Below are 12747 nucleotides of genomic sequence, written 5' to 3' on the forward strand. Positions count from 1 at the left end.
TGGAAGGCTCAAGTTTAAGCTCTGTTAAGACCCTACCTCTCTAGAATCCACGGCCACTACCATGACCATGGGGAGGAAAGAGATTTGGGATACATTTGCTTTTGGGGAGCAGTAGATTGTCTTCATTGAAAAAATACCGCATTACGCTCAAAATGGTCTTCTCAGTTGTAGAAGTAAAATGTTTTTTTTATTTTGTGTTTCTTGTCAGGCTACACATGGTTCGTCTTATGCTACTGGAGCGCTTGCTTCAGCATCTTTCTCAGCTCCACAACGTAGGTGGAGTCCAAGCCATCCCTTACATGCAGGTTATCCTCATGTTGACTTCTGATCTGGATGGCGAGGATGAAAAGGATAAGGGTGCCTTGGATGACCTACTAGCACAGCTTATTGCTGAGCTTTGCATGCACAAGAAGGTAACCACAGATTCCTTGTGATGAATCAGGCTTAATGTGTCATTGTTTTACTTAATTTATGTTATTCCTCTGTAGGACGTTTCCAAGAAGAATGAGCGTAGCTCCATCAATGAAGTTCACCTAGTCATCATGAGACTGCTCAGCGTCTTCATGTCTCGAACCAAGTCTGGCTCCAAATCCTCTTCTGAGGTACATCCTCTTTCTTTTCTTAGGGCAGTTCTCAATGATTTCACCATATTTCACTGAAGTCCTAACATATTAAATGTCTAATACAGTAATGGGTGGGTGGTAAGTTAAGAGGGAGGCACACCTGATGGAATTCTGCACTTTACTGCGTGAACTTTTCTAGTTTTCTATCTGACTGAATTTCTTCATGGACAGCTTTTATTTCTTCATGAGCACTCGAAACTAAGTTTCTTGTACATTGTACTACATGGCAGGTGCACCCTCTTTCTCTCTTCCAGTCATCCTCGCTTATTTCGAACGCCACAGCGACTGCCTTGCTCAGCCTGGGTGCTATTGACTACTGTCTCCACGTGCTCAAATCGCTCTTGGAGTTCTGGAAGAGCCAACAGGGTGAAGAAGAGCCTGCGACCACCAGCCAGCTCCTCCGCCCACACACAGCCTCCTCTCCCCCAGACATGAGCCCTTTCTTCCTGCGCCAATATGTCAAGGTATCAGATCTTTATCTTTAAAACTTGAAAAGGTGATTTTTGTACAAGGATAATGTGAACTTACTGAGTTGCTCCTCCCATTAGGGACATGCTGCTGATGTGTTTGAAGCCTACTCTCAGCTGTTGACTGAAATGGTGCTTCGGCTGCCGTATCAGATCAAGAAGATTGCTGACACCAACCCACGTATCCCACCTCCTGTCTTTGACCATTCCTGGTTCTACTATCTGTCTGAAGTAAGCAATTGAGTGTATTATTCATGTGATTTTTCCTTTTCAACATCTGTCCACACAAAAGGCATAAATACAACCCCTAATTCTGTCTTAAATTTCTCTTCAGTATCTGATGATTCAACAGACACCATTCGTCAGGAGGCAAGTCAGAAAGCTGTTGCTGTTTATCTGCGGCTCAAAGGAAAAATATCGTCAGCTGCGCGATCTGCATACTCTTGACTCCCATGTTCGCAGCATCAAGAAGCTCCTGGAGGAGCAGGGCATCTTCCTCCGGGCTGGTGTGGTCACAGCCACGTCTGGGTCAGCTCTGCAGTATGACACACTCATCAATCTAGTGAGTGTCCTCTGAACGGCCATTAAGACTACTCATACAGAACTTCTTTTGTATGCTTTTAATGGCTATTATGTTTTTTTTTTGTTATACTCCATTGTTTTTGTCTTAGTAAGTTAACATATTCTCTGCATATATTTCATAGCCTCCATTTGCTTAACTTTTGTTAATATTCAAGTTTTAAGTTTTTGTGCTCTGAAGCTACTGCCAGCTACTAGTATTGAACTTTCTGTGCTTAAGTGTAACTTGCTTCTCTTGGTGCAGATGGAACATCTAAAAGCTTGTGCTGAAATTGCCACTCAGAGGACGATCAACTGGCAGAAGTTCTGCATGAAGGACGACTGTAAGTTGTTTCAGATCAGCTTTTGGAAGTTGAAACAAACATCTAAGGCCATTAGGTTTAACATAGTTTGTGTCTCTTTTCCCTCCTTTTATCGGTTTCTCTTCTCTATCCAGCTGTGTTGTACTTCCTGCTCCAGGTCAGCTTCCTAGTGGATGAGGGTGTTTCCCCAGTACTTTTGCAACTGCTCTCCTGTGCCCTTTGTGGCAGTAAGGTGCTGGCCAGCTCCTCCTCTTCATCATTCTCAGGAGGAGGATCGAGTAGTGCTGGACAGGCAGGAGCTTCTCAATCCTCTCAGAGCAAGTCCTCCAGTAAAAAGAGCAAAAAGGAGGACAGGGAAAAAGACAAAGAGGGTGAGACAAGACGCAGACTTTCTCATACTTGATTTTAGTTCCTCTTGTTTCGATGACACACATTGAATGCTTAACAATGAACCTGAACAGGATATATGGTTATCAAAAAAGGATAGTAGGTGCTAGTGTCTTGACTGTGTTGTGTCTTTGTGGACTGACCACAGGTGATGGAGTTGGCAGCCAGGAGGATCAGCTGTGTATGGCTCTGGTCAGTCAGCTTAACAAGTTTGCAGACAAGGAGACACTGATCCAGTTCTTGCGTTGCTTCCTGCTGGAGTCAAACTCATCTGCTGTGCGCTGGCAAGCCCACTGCTTGGCACTTCATATCTACAGGTACTATAGATATCTAACACAGTGGGACATAGACAGCCTAGTTTAGTCCAAAACTCAAACCCAAAGCGTGTCTAGTTTACACAAGACAGCCTCTTTAAAGGTATAATATGAAGTGCTTTCCTCAAAAAACAATGTATAGAATTATACTCAAGTAATAGTAATAAGTAATCCCTCTCAATCATCACTTATGACCCAGTAGATGTGCATAGTGGCTTTCCCCCTCCCGTCTCATATCAACGCACAAGTCTAACTGACACACACACACACACACACACATACACAAAAACTGCATTAGCTCATAATCCGAGAATGTGGCACCTTCCCGCGGAGGTGTGGGTTTGTTATTTGTAGAGATGTTCCGATACCGATACCAGTATACCAGTATCGGTATCAGCTCAGATACTGCCTAAAACGCTGGTATCGGTAAGTACTGAAGTTTATGCACCAATCCGATACCACATAATAAAGCCCTAAAGAAAATCTACGTTAAAGTAGTTTATGTTCTTTTTCCATCATAACCGACTGTGAAACTGGATAATAAAAGAAACTTCTGTGGCATTCATTGTTTGTGTTTGTTCTTGTTTCACAAAGAGTTTAACCTGAGCCAGACCGACAACAAAGATAGAAATCATATCACATCCATACAGGGATAGTAGTATACAGTTGTTAAAACATAATAAAATATATGACACACTGGTATCGCAAGTTCAGGTATCAGAATAGGTATCGGGAAGCAAAAAATGGTATCGGGCCATCTCTAGTTATTTGTGCTTTAGAACATAACCCCCATGCAACAAGTTTTATTCCTGCTTTGCGCAGCGCTACCTCTCTTCATTCTCTGTCTACCACGCTTGACCCCCCCTGCGTTCTCTCTGGCTGTTGAGTCGAGAAGGAGTGGCCAACTTTGACCACTGTGTTTACAAACTATAAGCGATACTCAATACATATTTTACCTTTTTAAATGCTTCCTTTTAAATTTAGACTGCCTCAACCCCTTTTTAAACTAATGTGATTGAACATAATGTTGCAGCACCCATGAACAAACAATGGAAAGAATGTGGAAATTAAATCATTAATACATTATTAAATGGTGAAATGACATCTTTGACATGAATATCTCTCTCCAGGAACTCCAGTAAATCTCAGCAGGAGCTGCTGCTGGAACTGACTTGGGCCATCTGGCCTGAGCTGCCTGCATATGGTCGCAAAGCTGCCCAGTTTGTTGACCTGCTTGGATACTTCTCGCTCAAAACCCCTCAGACAGAAAAAAAGGTTTGTTTGAAGGCCTCACAGGCTATGGTTGTACTGGTTTTAGTATAGTAATTGTCATAAAATCTGACTTTGGAACAATATTTTATTAGTGTTTGTACTTTGCCTGGGAATGTAATTTGTGAGCCTTGTGTGTGATTTAAGTCCTTCCTTTTATGTGTAGTCCCTTCCGATTTGTCTTATAGATCGTTTGGCTGCGCTTTAATGTAGTTTGGCCATCTTGCTTAAAATACAGGGATAATTGGACACAGGAATGTCCAGACCTTTCAATTAATAAATGATGAGTTTGACTGTGTCCAAAATATATCACTCAGAGCTCTTATCCTGGATGATTAAGCCTTTTTATCATTCAGCACAACATAGCTATGGCAATGATACTGCTACAAAGTCTCTATAAAATAATGTTCATTGTTTCTTTATTTTATTACAGCTAAAGGAGTATTCCCAGAAAGCTGTGGAAATCCTGAGGGCACAGAACCATATCCTGACAAATCACCCTAACTCCAACATCTACACGTATGTCTACACAAACATGCTATATTGTCAGAAGGATAATGCAATTTCAAGTAATGACATAATATCAAAAACATAAATGAATGATTTGATGTTTCCTCCTGCAGCACTCTGTCTGGATTAGTGGAGTTTGATGGATTTTTTCTGGAGAGTGACCCCTGCTTGGTGTGCAACAATCCAGAAGTACCCTTTTCAGTATGTACAACACAAATTCACTAAATGGACACAATCTCTAGCCATTAAAGCAACACTAAAGAACTTTTCCTGCTTCAGTCCCCCTACAGGTTGGATGCGGAATTGTCCATTACATTACATTGTCCAGTTCATTCGAACTATAGATCCGCTACCCAATCTGGCAAACTTGCATATTGTAATGTAATGGACAGTTCCGCTTCCAACCTGTAGGGGGACCGAAGCGGGAAAAGTTCTTTAGTGTTGCTTTAAGTAGACAAGACATTTAGCTAATAGAATTCCAGTGTACGTTTTTACACACTTGTAAGTTTGTACGGTTTTTGCATTGGTTAAGGTTAGTTAAACTATGGTGTAACATACAGCTGTGGCTAATACAAGCTGTGACAGGCTTAGGATGCTCACCTGTATATATACTACTGTTTTTTTACTATTGTTTATAAACAAACCATGGCAAAACTACGAATATGCAGACAGAAAAAGGACAAGTCACAAGAACACTAGCCATAGTGTCTTTGTAAGACCCTACTGGCATAAACAGTCTATTATTGTTTTAAACATCGTCTTATGTGTCCTCTGTTTGTCCTGCAGAATATAAAACTGTCATCTATCAAAGTCGACACCCGCTACACCACCACACAGCAGGTTGTCAAGCTTATCGGCAGCCACACCATCAGCAAAGTCACGGTTAAGATTGGTGACCTCAAACGCACCAAAATGGTCCGCACCATCAACCTCTACTACAACAACAGGACTGTGCAGGCTATCGTGGAGCTGAAGAACAAGTACGTTTTAACAAAGAGTTCCTTCCTTTTCACTAATTATGTCTTCATAACAGTTATTTATAAATGAACTTTTAAGATACAAAGATTACGTAATGGCCACTTGCCACAGTTTCACTCTCATTCACTTGACCATATAAAGTAAAAGTTCTGTCTTTCTGTCTGTTTTAAGGCCCGCTCGTTGGCACAAAGCCAAGAAAGTTCAGCTGACCCCAGGACAAACGGAGGTGAAGATTGACCTTCCTTTACCCATTGTCGCATCCAACCTGATGATTGAGTTCTCAGATTTTTATGAGAACTACCAGGCCTCCACCGAAACCCTCCAGTGTCCACGCTGCAGTGCCTCTGTGCCGGCCAACCCTGGGGTGTGTGGCAACTGCGGTGAGAACGTGTATCAGTGCCACAAGTGCAGGTGAGCAGCAGGTTTCCTCTGCAGGTCTGAAAAGGTTGGGGAATGTGTGGAAATGTTTGGAGACGTTGAAGTTAATTGTATTTTAAATTTGTGGTTGTTGTCTATTAGGTCTATCAACTACGATGAAAAAGACCCCTTCCTGTGCAATGCCTGTGGTTTCTGCAAATATGCCAGATTTGACTTCATGCTATACGCTAAACCTTGCTGTGCTGTGGATCCCATTGAGAATGAAGAAGACCGGAAAAAGGTAAGCATGCACTCGTGTGAAAAGGAAAGGAGACAAAAAGGGGCTTGCCATTCCAAATAATCAGCTTGCATGGCAAATCATAAGTTTTGTCCACATGTTTTTCTGAGTTAGGCAAATCTGCTTCACTTCTTCACTCCGCATCTCTTAATATTTAATGTATTATTTTCCTGCAGGCTGTGACAAACATCAATACCCTGCTGGACAAAGCTGACCGGGTTTACCATCAGCTGATGGGCCACCGGCCCCAGTTGGAGAGCCTCCTGTCTAAAGTCAATGAGGCAGCACCAGAGAAACCACAGGTCAGTCACAAAATGGGCCTTAACAGTACTTTTTTTGTCTAATGCTAGATGTTGGATAAGAAATTGTGGCATGATTAATGTGAAGGAGGCCACTTTGAACATATTTGCTATTAATTGAAATGTATACAAAGCACAGTTTTTTATTATTTGGATTAGTCTTTCTAAAATCTATTTTCAGCCTATGTGAATCTCTGAAATACTTGATTGCAGTTAACTAACAGTATTGGCATGGCAGTAATACATCATGTCCTTTTCATAAATCCCTCTCTAGCAGAACTGCCAACGTTTTAGTTATAAGTGTTATTTCTACAGTTTTATCTCATGGTATTTTTTTCTTTTCCTCTGTTGCACTCAGGATGACACTGGAGCAGGTGCAGGACTTGGTACCTCCTCTGCTAATGTGAACAGATACATTCAGCAGCTGGCTCAAGAGTACAGTGGAGATTGCAAGACGTCATTTGATGAACTTTCCAAGATTATACAGGTTAGAGAGGAACAGAGTTCATTTCCCTAGAAACTGCATTAGTTTGTTCCCCTGCTCACATAGAACTCTGGCCTCTCTCTTTGTTTACAGAAAGTGCTTGCATCTCGTAAAGAGCTCCTGGAGTATGATCTACAGCAGAGAGAGGCTGCCACCAAGTCATCCCGCAGCAGCAGCAGCCACCAGCCCACCATCACCGCCAGTCAGTACCGTGCCCTCTCCGTGCTGGGCTGCGGCCACACCTCCTCAAACAAGTGCTATGGCTGTGCCTCAGCTGTCACGGGTCACTGCATCACACTGCTTCGCGCACTGGCCACAAACCCAGCCCTCCGGCAGATCCTGGTCCTCCAGGGTCTCATCCGTGAACTGTTTGAGTATAACTTGCGGCGAGGTACAGCAGCCATGAGGGAGGAGGTGCGCCAGTTGGTCTGTCTCCTCACCAGGTATGTCCCTCCCCCATCTTGTTAAAAACATTTTTTTATAGTTTTCCATAACATAAACTTAGCGTGGCACTCAACACGGTCAGAATTATGGGCATTCAATTCCACTGGGGCCACACATGCTCACCAAAAATTATGATATATCCCCATAATAATGTTGTACAGAGGGTACTGACCAAAAGGGTTCCCTGAGGGAGGGAAACAAGTCAACTCCCTAACTGCCTTCCACGTCAATAGGTGCAGTTTAGATTGAGGTGGAGAGACTGTGCAGGGTCTTTGTAGCCTAAAGGGAAGGAGGGGCTTCCTATGCCTATGTTGTACCTCATTTTCCTCCCTCAGGGAACATTGGTCATGTGCATAACCCCCAGGCACTAATGCTTGATAAGGTGTTGGAATGACAGCATATATTGTACATCTAGATTTATCTTTTCATACATACACCTTTAACTGTGTATGTATACAGTGTATTGCAGTGATGATTAAATATCATTCTGTCTCTTGTTTCCTTTTGTATTATCCTGCTTTAGAGATCATCCAGAGGCCACCCAACAGATGAATGACCTCATTATTGCCAAGGTGTCTGCTGCCCTCAAAGGCCACTGGGCCAATCCTGACCTGGTATGTCCTATTACATGTCCTACTAGAAGCTGAAGAAATTAAGTAAAACAAGCATTGAGATTCTGTTGTTGAAATAAATGTTTTTTGTTGGAAAATTACATTTTTGTTTAAAACAACAAAGCTCCTGGATTTAGCAGATTTTTTTAATGAAGGTTATGTCTTTGTTGTTAATAGGTCAGTAATCTGCAGTATGAAATGCTGCTGCTGACAGACTCCATTTCAAAAGAGGGAGGATGCTGGGAGTTACGGTTGCGTTGTGGTAAGCCTAATTTCCTAACCTGATCAATTCAAAGGCTGTAGGTGTATTTTTTTTTTAAGATCTGTGTGTCAGCATGTGGGGATTAGTTTAATGGGGAGTAGCTTATGCATTAGTCTGATTTACTTTTTCAGATTCCTGACTTTGGTCTTCAGACCCTTTTTTGTGTATTGTTGCAATTCTATGTTCTTCTGTGAACGATATTGGTCCAGTTAATAAACAATATGATGCATCACAACAATACATACTATACATCAATCTACCATAGACCTAGTCGGAATTACTGGGAACGCCCACTAAAACGTCATTTCTGTTTATGCATTGAAGGAAAACAAACCATTCAAATTAATAAGGGTCGACCTTGTTAGCGGTTGATCTTTACTCTTTCTCATATTTATGATTGTTTTTTTGCTTGGTACAATGCCGAAAAGTTGCCGTGTGGCATCGTGTGCCTTTAAATTACTTTTTAAAAATCCTGATCTTAAGTTTTATATACTGCCAAATAGATAGACGGTGTCGGTGTTGTCTTGCTACAGTTTTAACAAATTAAGCTCAGGTCTGATGGGGCTTTTCAGTAACCCTCCAAGATGGCTTTACATCACAATGAAATAAACAAATGTCGCTCCCTGATATTTTGTGATGTAAAACCACTCTCACAAAGCCACTGGCGAAAAAATTGTGAGCCTCCAGGGATCTGTAATTCTAATACAGTCAGATTGAATTATCTAAGATTAGCTTACGGTTAACGTTAGCTATCTCTTACCTGGAGACTCAATAAGAGAACAAAAAATGTCGGGAAACGACAACTCTGGCCATTCCATTGGGTCGTTTGTCCAGTCACACTGTACGGACAATACGGCTCAGTTTTTTTTTTTTATGCATCTTGCTCAGTCAAGCAACAAAAGTGCTTTTGAGTAGACCATACTGGGTTAACGCTATGTTATCCGGTCAGGGGGAAAGGATTGTTTTCCCCCATGGCGACTCTGCGCCAATCCACGCCCCCAGCTATGACGAGTCACCAACCAAGTGTATTCTATACTCTTCCCTAATACTACTGTTGTGGCTTGAATTAACACTTGGATCTACCCCTTCAGATTTTACAGTGTCATGTTTTCATTTAGCTATCACACAGACGTCGTTATGATTGGTTGCATTTTAGGTCTTTGTCTGATAGCATTGTAATTTTTGTTCTTGTAGCCCTCAGTCTGTTCCTCATGTCGGTTAATATAAAGACGCCTGTAGTGGTGGAGAACATTACTCTCATGTGCCTGAGAATCCTGCAAAAGTTGATCAAGCCCCCTGCTCCCACGAGCAAGAAGAACAAGGTAAATATGCCATAACGATTCAGCTACTGCTTTCATGGTTTTCCTTTTGCCCTTTAGAGAGTTCTAAATGGCAATGGTGCAAGCTGTAATCTAGAACCACTGACTAATTATACATTCTATATTTGATTTCAAAAACACCAGCTTGGGAAATGTAAGAATTACATATGCAGTGTCTGCCATTTTCTACTTCGTTGAATTATGTTTCCTTACACAACAGTATATGTTTGCCTCTGGTTATAGGATGCTGCTATTGAGTCCCTAACCACAGTCAGGCCCTACAGTAATGAAATCCATGCCCAGGCCCAACTCTGGCTCAAGAAGGACCCCAAAGCATCTTATGAGGCCTGGAAAAAGTGTCTCCCAGCAAGATGTAAGTACTGTGTCTGAACAAATATGAATTATATCAGTGTAGCAAGATGGTTCTCTTATTGTTTTTCAGTGAAATAATAAAAACCCACGATGATAAGATTTTCACTGTTGAGTTTATCTTGATAACCACAGGCCAGGAAACTGTGTCAAAGCCTCAGGGGAAGACTGAGTTGCGAAGGCAGTACCTGTTGGAGAAGTATGTTTGGAAGTGGAAGCAGTTCATGAGGTCCAAAAAAGGTGAAGGCCTCTTCCCTCGCCTGCTCAAACTGAGCCACAACAACTGGCTGCGACAGGTACAGTCTTTTTTCTGTTTGTTGTTAGTGTCAGAAGTGCATATATTTTGTTAGAAATCAAATAATAATAATTTTGAAATGATAATAATACTGACGTATAGCTTGTTATTTAACAAACTTGTTAAAGCAACTTGTTCAAATGTTGACTAAAGTTATTTTTGATGCAGGTCCTTTTCACACCTGCCACTCAGGCAGCCAGACAGGCAGCTTGCACTATTGTGGAAGCCCTTACCACAATCCCCAGCCGCAAGCAACAAGTCCTGGACCTGCTCACCAGGTATGAGCCTCAAACAGAAAACCAGCAAGTTAAACAAACGTCACATTATGTGGTATTTAGATTTTTAGATCAGATTTTTATCAGATTAGATTTTAGATTAGATCACAAAGATTTCCTCATTACTAAAATAATATACAGTATGTTAGTGCATGTACTCTTTGTTGCCTTAGTGTACTCTTTGTTACCTTAGTGAATATGTTACCAACAACAGAAAAATAGTTAGAAAAATTGTAATGCAGCCGACGTATGAAAACTGTTAAAAATAATCAACTAATATCAAGAAAAGTAAATGTAGTGTGGAGACTCAAAGTAGGTTTGAGCGCTTAGAGCCCTACTGTAGACCTGACTTGGTGTAAAATGACTCTTACTGTGTGTCTGTCAGCTATCTGGATGAGTTGAGTGTAGCTGGAGAGTGTGCGGTGGAGTACCTGGGTCTGTACCAGAAGTTGATCAAGCCAACACACTGGAAGGTTTACTTGGCAGCCCGTGGAGTCCTGCCCTACATCGGTAACCTGATCACCAAGGTAATGGTTAAAATAATATAATTTTTATAGAATATATAGTACTATTTAGTATATGTAGATAAACTCAGTGTTTTTCATAGAATATCTGTACGTGCCACTGGCTTTCTTGATTACAATATTTAGGTGCAGTAAATTGTGTAAATTAATGAAAATCTGAGCTTTAATTTCATGAACATAACATTGTGCTTTTTGTACTTTTCATCATATTTCAAAAAAGGTGGTACTCATGCTATTATTAAATATGGCAGTAGAGGTATCCATATGTTTATATCATACTTGATGTCAATATAGCAAATGTAACTGGATCTTTCAATTCTCTGTCTAATTCCTTGTTCAGGAAATCGCCAACCTGCTGTCTCTGGAGGAGGCGACACTGAGCACAGACTTACAGCAAGGCTATGCCCTCAAGAGTTTGACTGGTACGTTAGTTTTGGTCCTGTTTTTCTGACCATGACATTAGACATGACAAGGTACTGTAGGGTTTAGATGAGACTTTTAACACCATTTCAGAATAAATGATACAGATGATTTTTTTAATTACCACAGATAAATGTTGTTCCCATGCCTTTTCTTGAATATTTTAATGATATGAATGTTGTCGGTGCCACTGCAGGATTGCTTTCTTCTTTCGTCGAGGTGGAGTCCATTAAGCGGCATTTCAAAAGTAGGTTGGTCGGCACGGTGCTCAACGGCTACCTGTGTCTGAGGAAACTGGTGGTGCAGCGCACTAAGCTCATCGATGAGACTCAGGACATGCTGCTCGAGATGCTGGAGGACATGACAACAGGTCTGCACTGACTCAAACAAAAAAAACAGACATGATTATCTAACCATGTTTAATTAATGAATTAATTGTTGTGGTTCCAATGCTGCATTTTGCTGTTTCTAGCTGTTTCTTGTTATTATTTGTGTCTATACTAACATAAAAGACAAAGTCCAATCACAATTAAAGCTGCAAGCAGCAATGAACGGGCCCTCGCCCCTCCCGGCACGTCAGGAGTACTAGCAGGACGCCGGTTTATGCAGCAGTAGATTTTCTAACCATCTGACCCTGCGCACACGAGTTAGACATTATTTGCTGGGTAGATTGCATGGCACTGGAAATGATGTATTGCACATTTTCCAACACTTCCTCGGTCCATGTATAAACACTAAAGATTTGCAGTTTGGCATTGTGAAAGTCCTGACATGCTGACCTAATTTGAGAAGGAGCTGTTGAGTCCTGTAGGATGAGTTTTAAAAAGTCCCTTACCTGCAAAGGGCCTAAAATGGTGTGTGGTTACATGACCAGTGAAATCATCTTTCTTCGCAATTTTGGGTTACATTAGTTGGAGGATTATAACAAATTTGAAATGAATCCGATAAACACCCTGGAAGGAGTTTGGAAATATTTGAATAAAATACATGAAAAACGCATAAAATTGAAAATGTACTTGATAATTGGAGCAACTTTGTCAAAATTAGGGCCTTCCATGTATTAGGGGGTCGCTATGGAGCCCGCTAAACAGGCATGGACCGAATCGCTCTATAATCTCGCAATACTCTCAGGTGAGTGCCATCAAAAGTATTCAAATGCTAAAAGTAATGGGGGGCCGCTAGATCCGACGTGCCATGTCCAAGCCCAATTGCGATATCAATCAATATACTTACTAGTTTGAACATTGGTGCAAAGGTTTGTCAGTGTTTGTGCATCCCAAAGTCCTCAAACGTGTTCGTAAATTGAAAATGAATGCACAAAATCCAAGATGGCTGGCTGCCTGGCTTAAAATGTTTTTTTA

At 41.4% G+C, this 12747-nt stretch overlaps 1 protein-coding gene across 13 annotated transcripts in view; it reads left to right on the forward strand.

The window, feature by feature from the left end:
- ubr4 (ubiquitin protein ligase E3 component n-recognin 4) overlaps positions 1-12747 on the forward strand; it is a 65636-nt gene that overhangs the window by 44546 nt on the left and 8343 nt on the right. For 9 of the 13 annotated variants that reach the window (XM_036008124.1, XM_036008127.1, XM_036008125.1 and 6 more), the window contains 26 exons: positions 209-413; positions 489-602; positions 854-1087; positions 1172-1321; positions 1425-1652; positions 1914-1992; positions 2106-2342; positions 2507-2675; positions 3803-3947; positions 4375-4460; positions 4565-4652; positions 5238-5431; positions 5601-5840; positions 5949-6087; positions 6261-6386; positions 6742-6870; positions 6961-7310; positions 7835-7925; positions 8100-8184; positions 9379-9506; positions 9747-9876; positions 10008-10168; positions 10336-10445; positions 10828-10969; positions 11307-11388; positions 11583-11756. In XM_036008124.1, the coding sequence (XP_035864017.1) occupies positions 209-413; positions 489-602; positions 854-1087; positions 1172-1321; positions 1425-1652; positions 1914-1992; positions 2106-2342; positions 2507-2675; positions 3803-3947; positions 4375-4460; positions 4565-4652; positions 5238-5431; positions 5601-5840; positions 5949-6087; positions 6261-6386; positions 6742-6870; positions 6961-7310; positions 7835-7925; positions 8100-8184; positions 9379-9506; positions 9747-9876; positions 10008-10168; positions 10336-10445; positions 10828-10969; positions 11307-11388; positions 11583-11756 (4016 nt within the window). The remainder of the gene's footprint in view (positions 1-208; positions 414-488; positions 603-853; positions 1088-1171; positions 1322-1424; positions 1653-1913; positions 1993-2105; positions 2343-2506; positions 2676-3802; positions 3948-4374; positions 4461-4564; positions 4653-5237; positions 5432-5600; positions 5841-5948; positions 6088-6260; positions 6387-6741; positions 6871-6960; positions 7311-7834; positions 7926-8099; positions 8185-9378; positions 9507-9746; positions 9877-10007; positions 10169-10335; positions 10446-10827; positions 10970-11306; positions 11389-11582; positions 11757-12747) is intronic. The other 4 variants (XM_036008128.1, XM_036008131.1, XM_031286299.2 and 1 more) reach the window with 1 other exon arrangement.

This window comes from Sander lucioperca, chromosome 12 (assembly GCF_008315115.2).
Source record: "Sander lucioperca isolate FBNREF2018 chromosome 12, SLUC_FBN_1.2, whole genome shotgun sequence".
NCBI classification, from domain to species: domain Eukaryota; kingdom Metazoa; phylum Chordata; class Actinopteri; order Perciformes; family Percidae; genus Sander; species Sander lucioperca.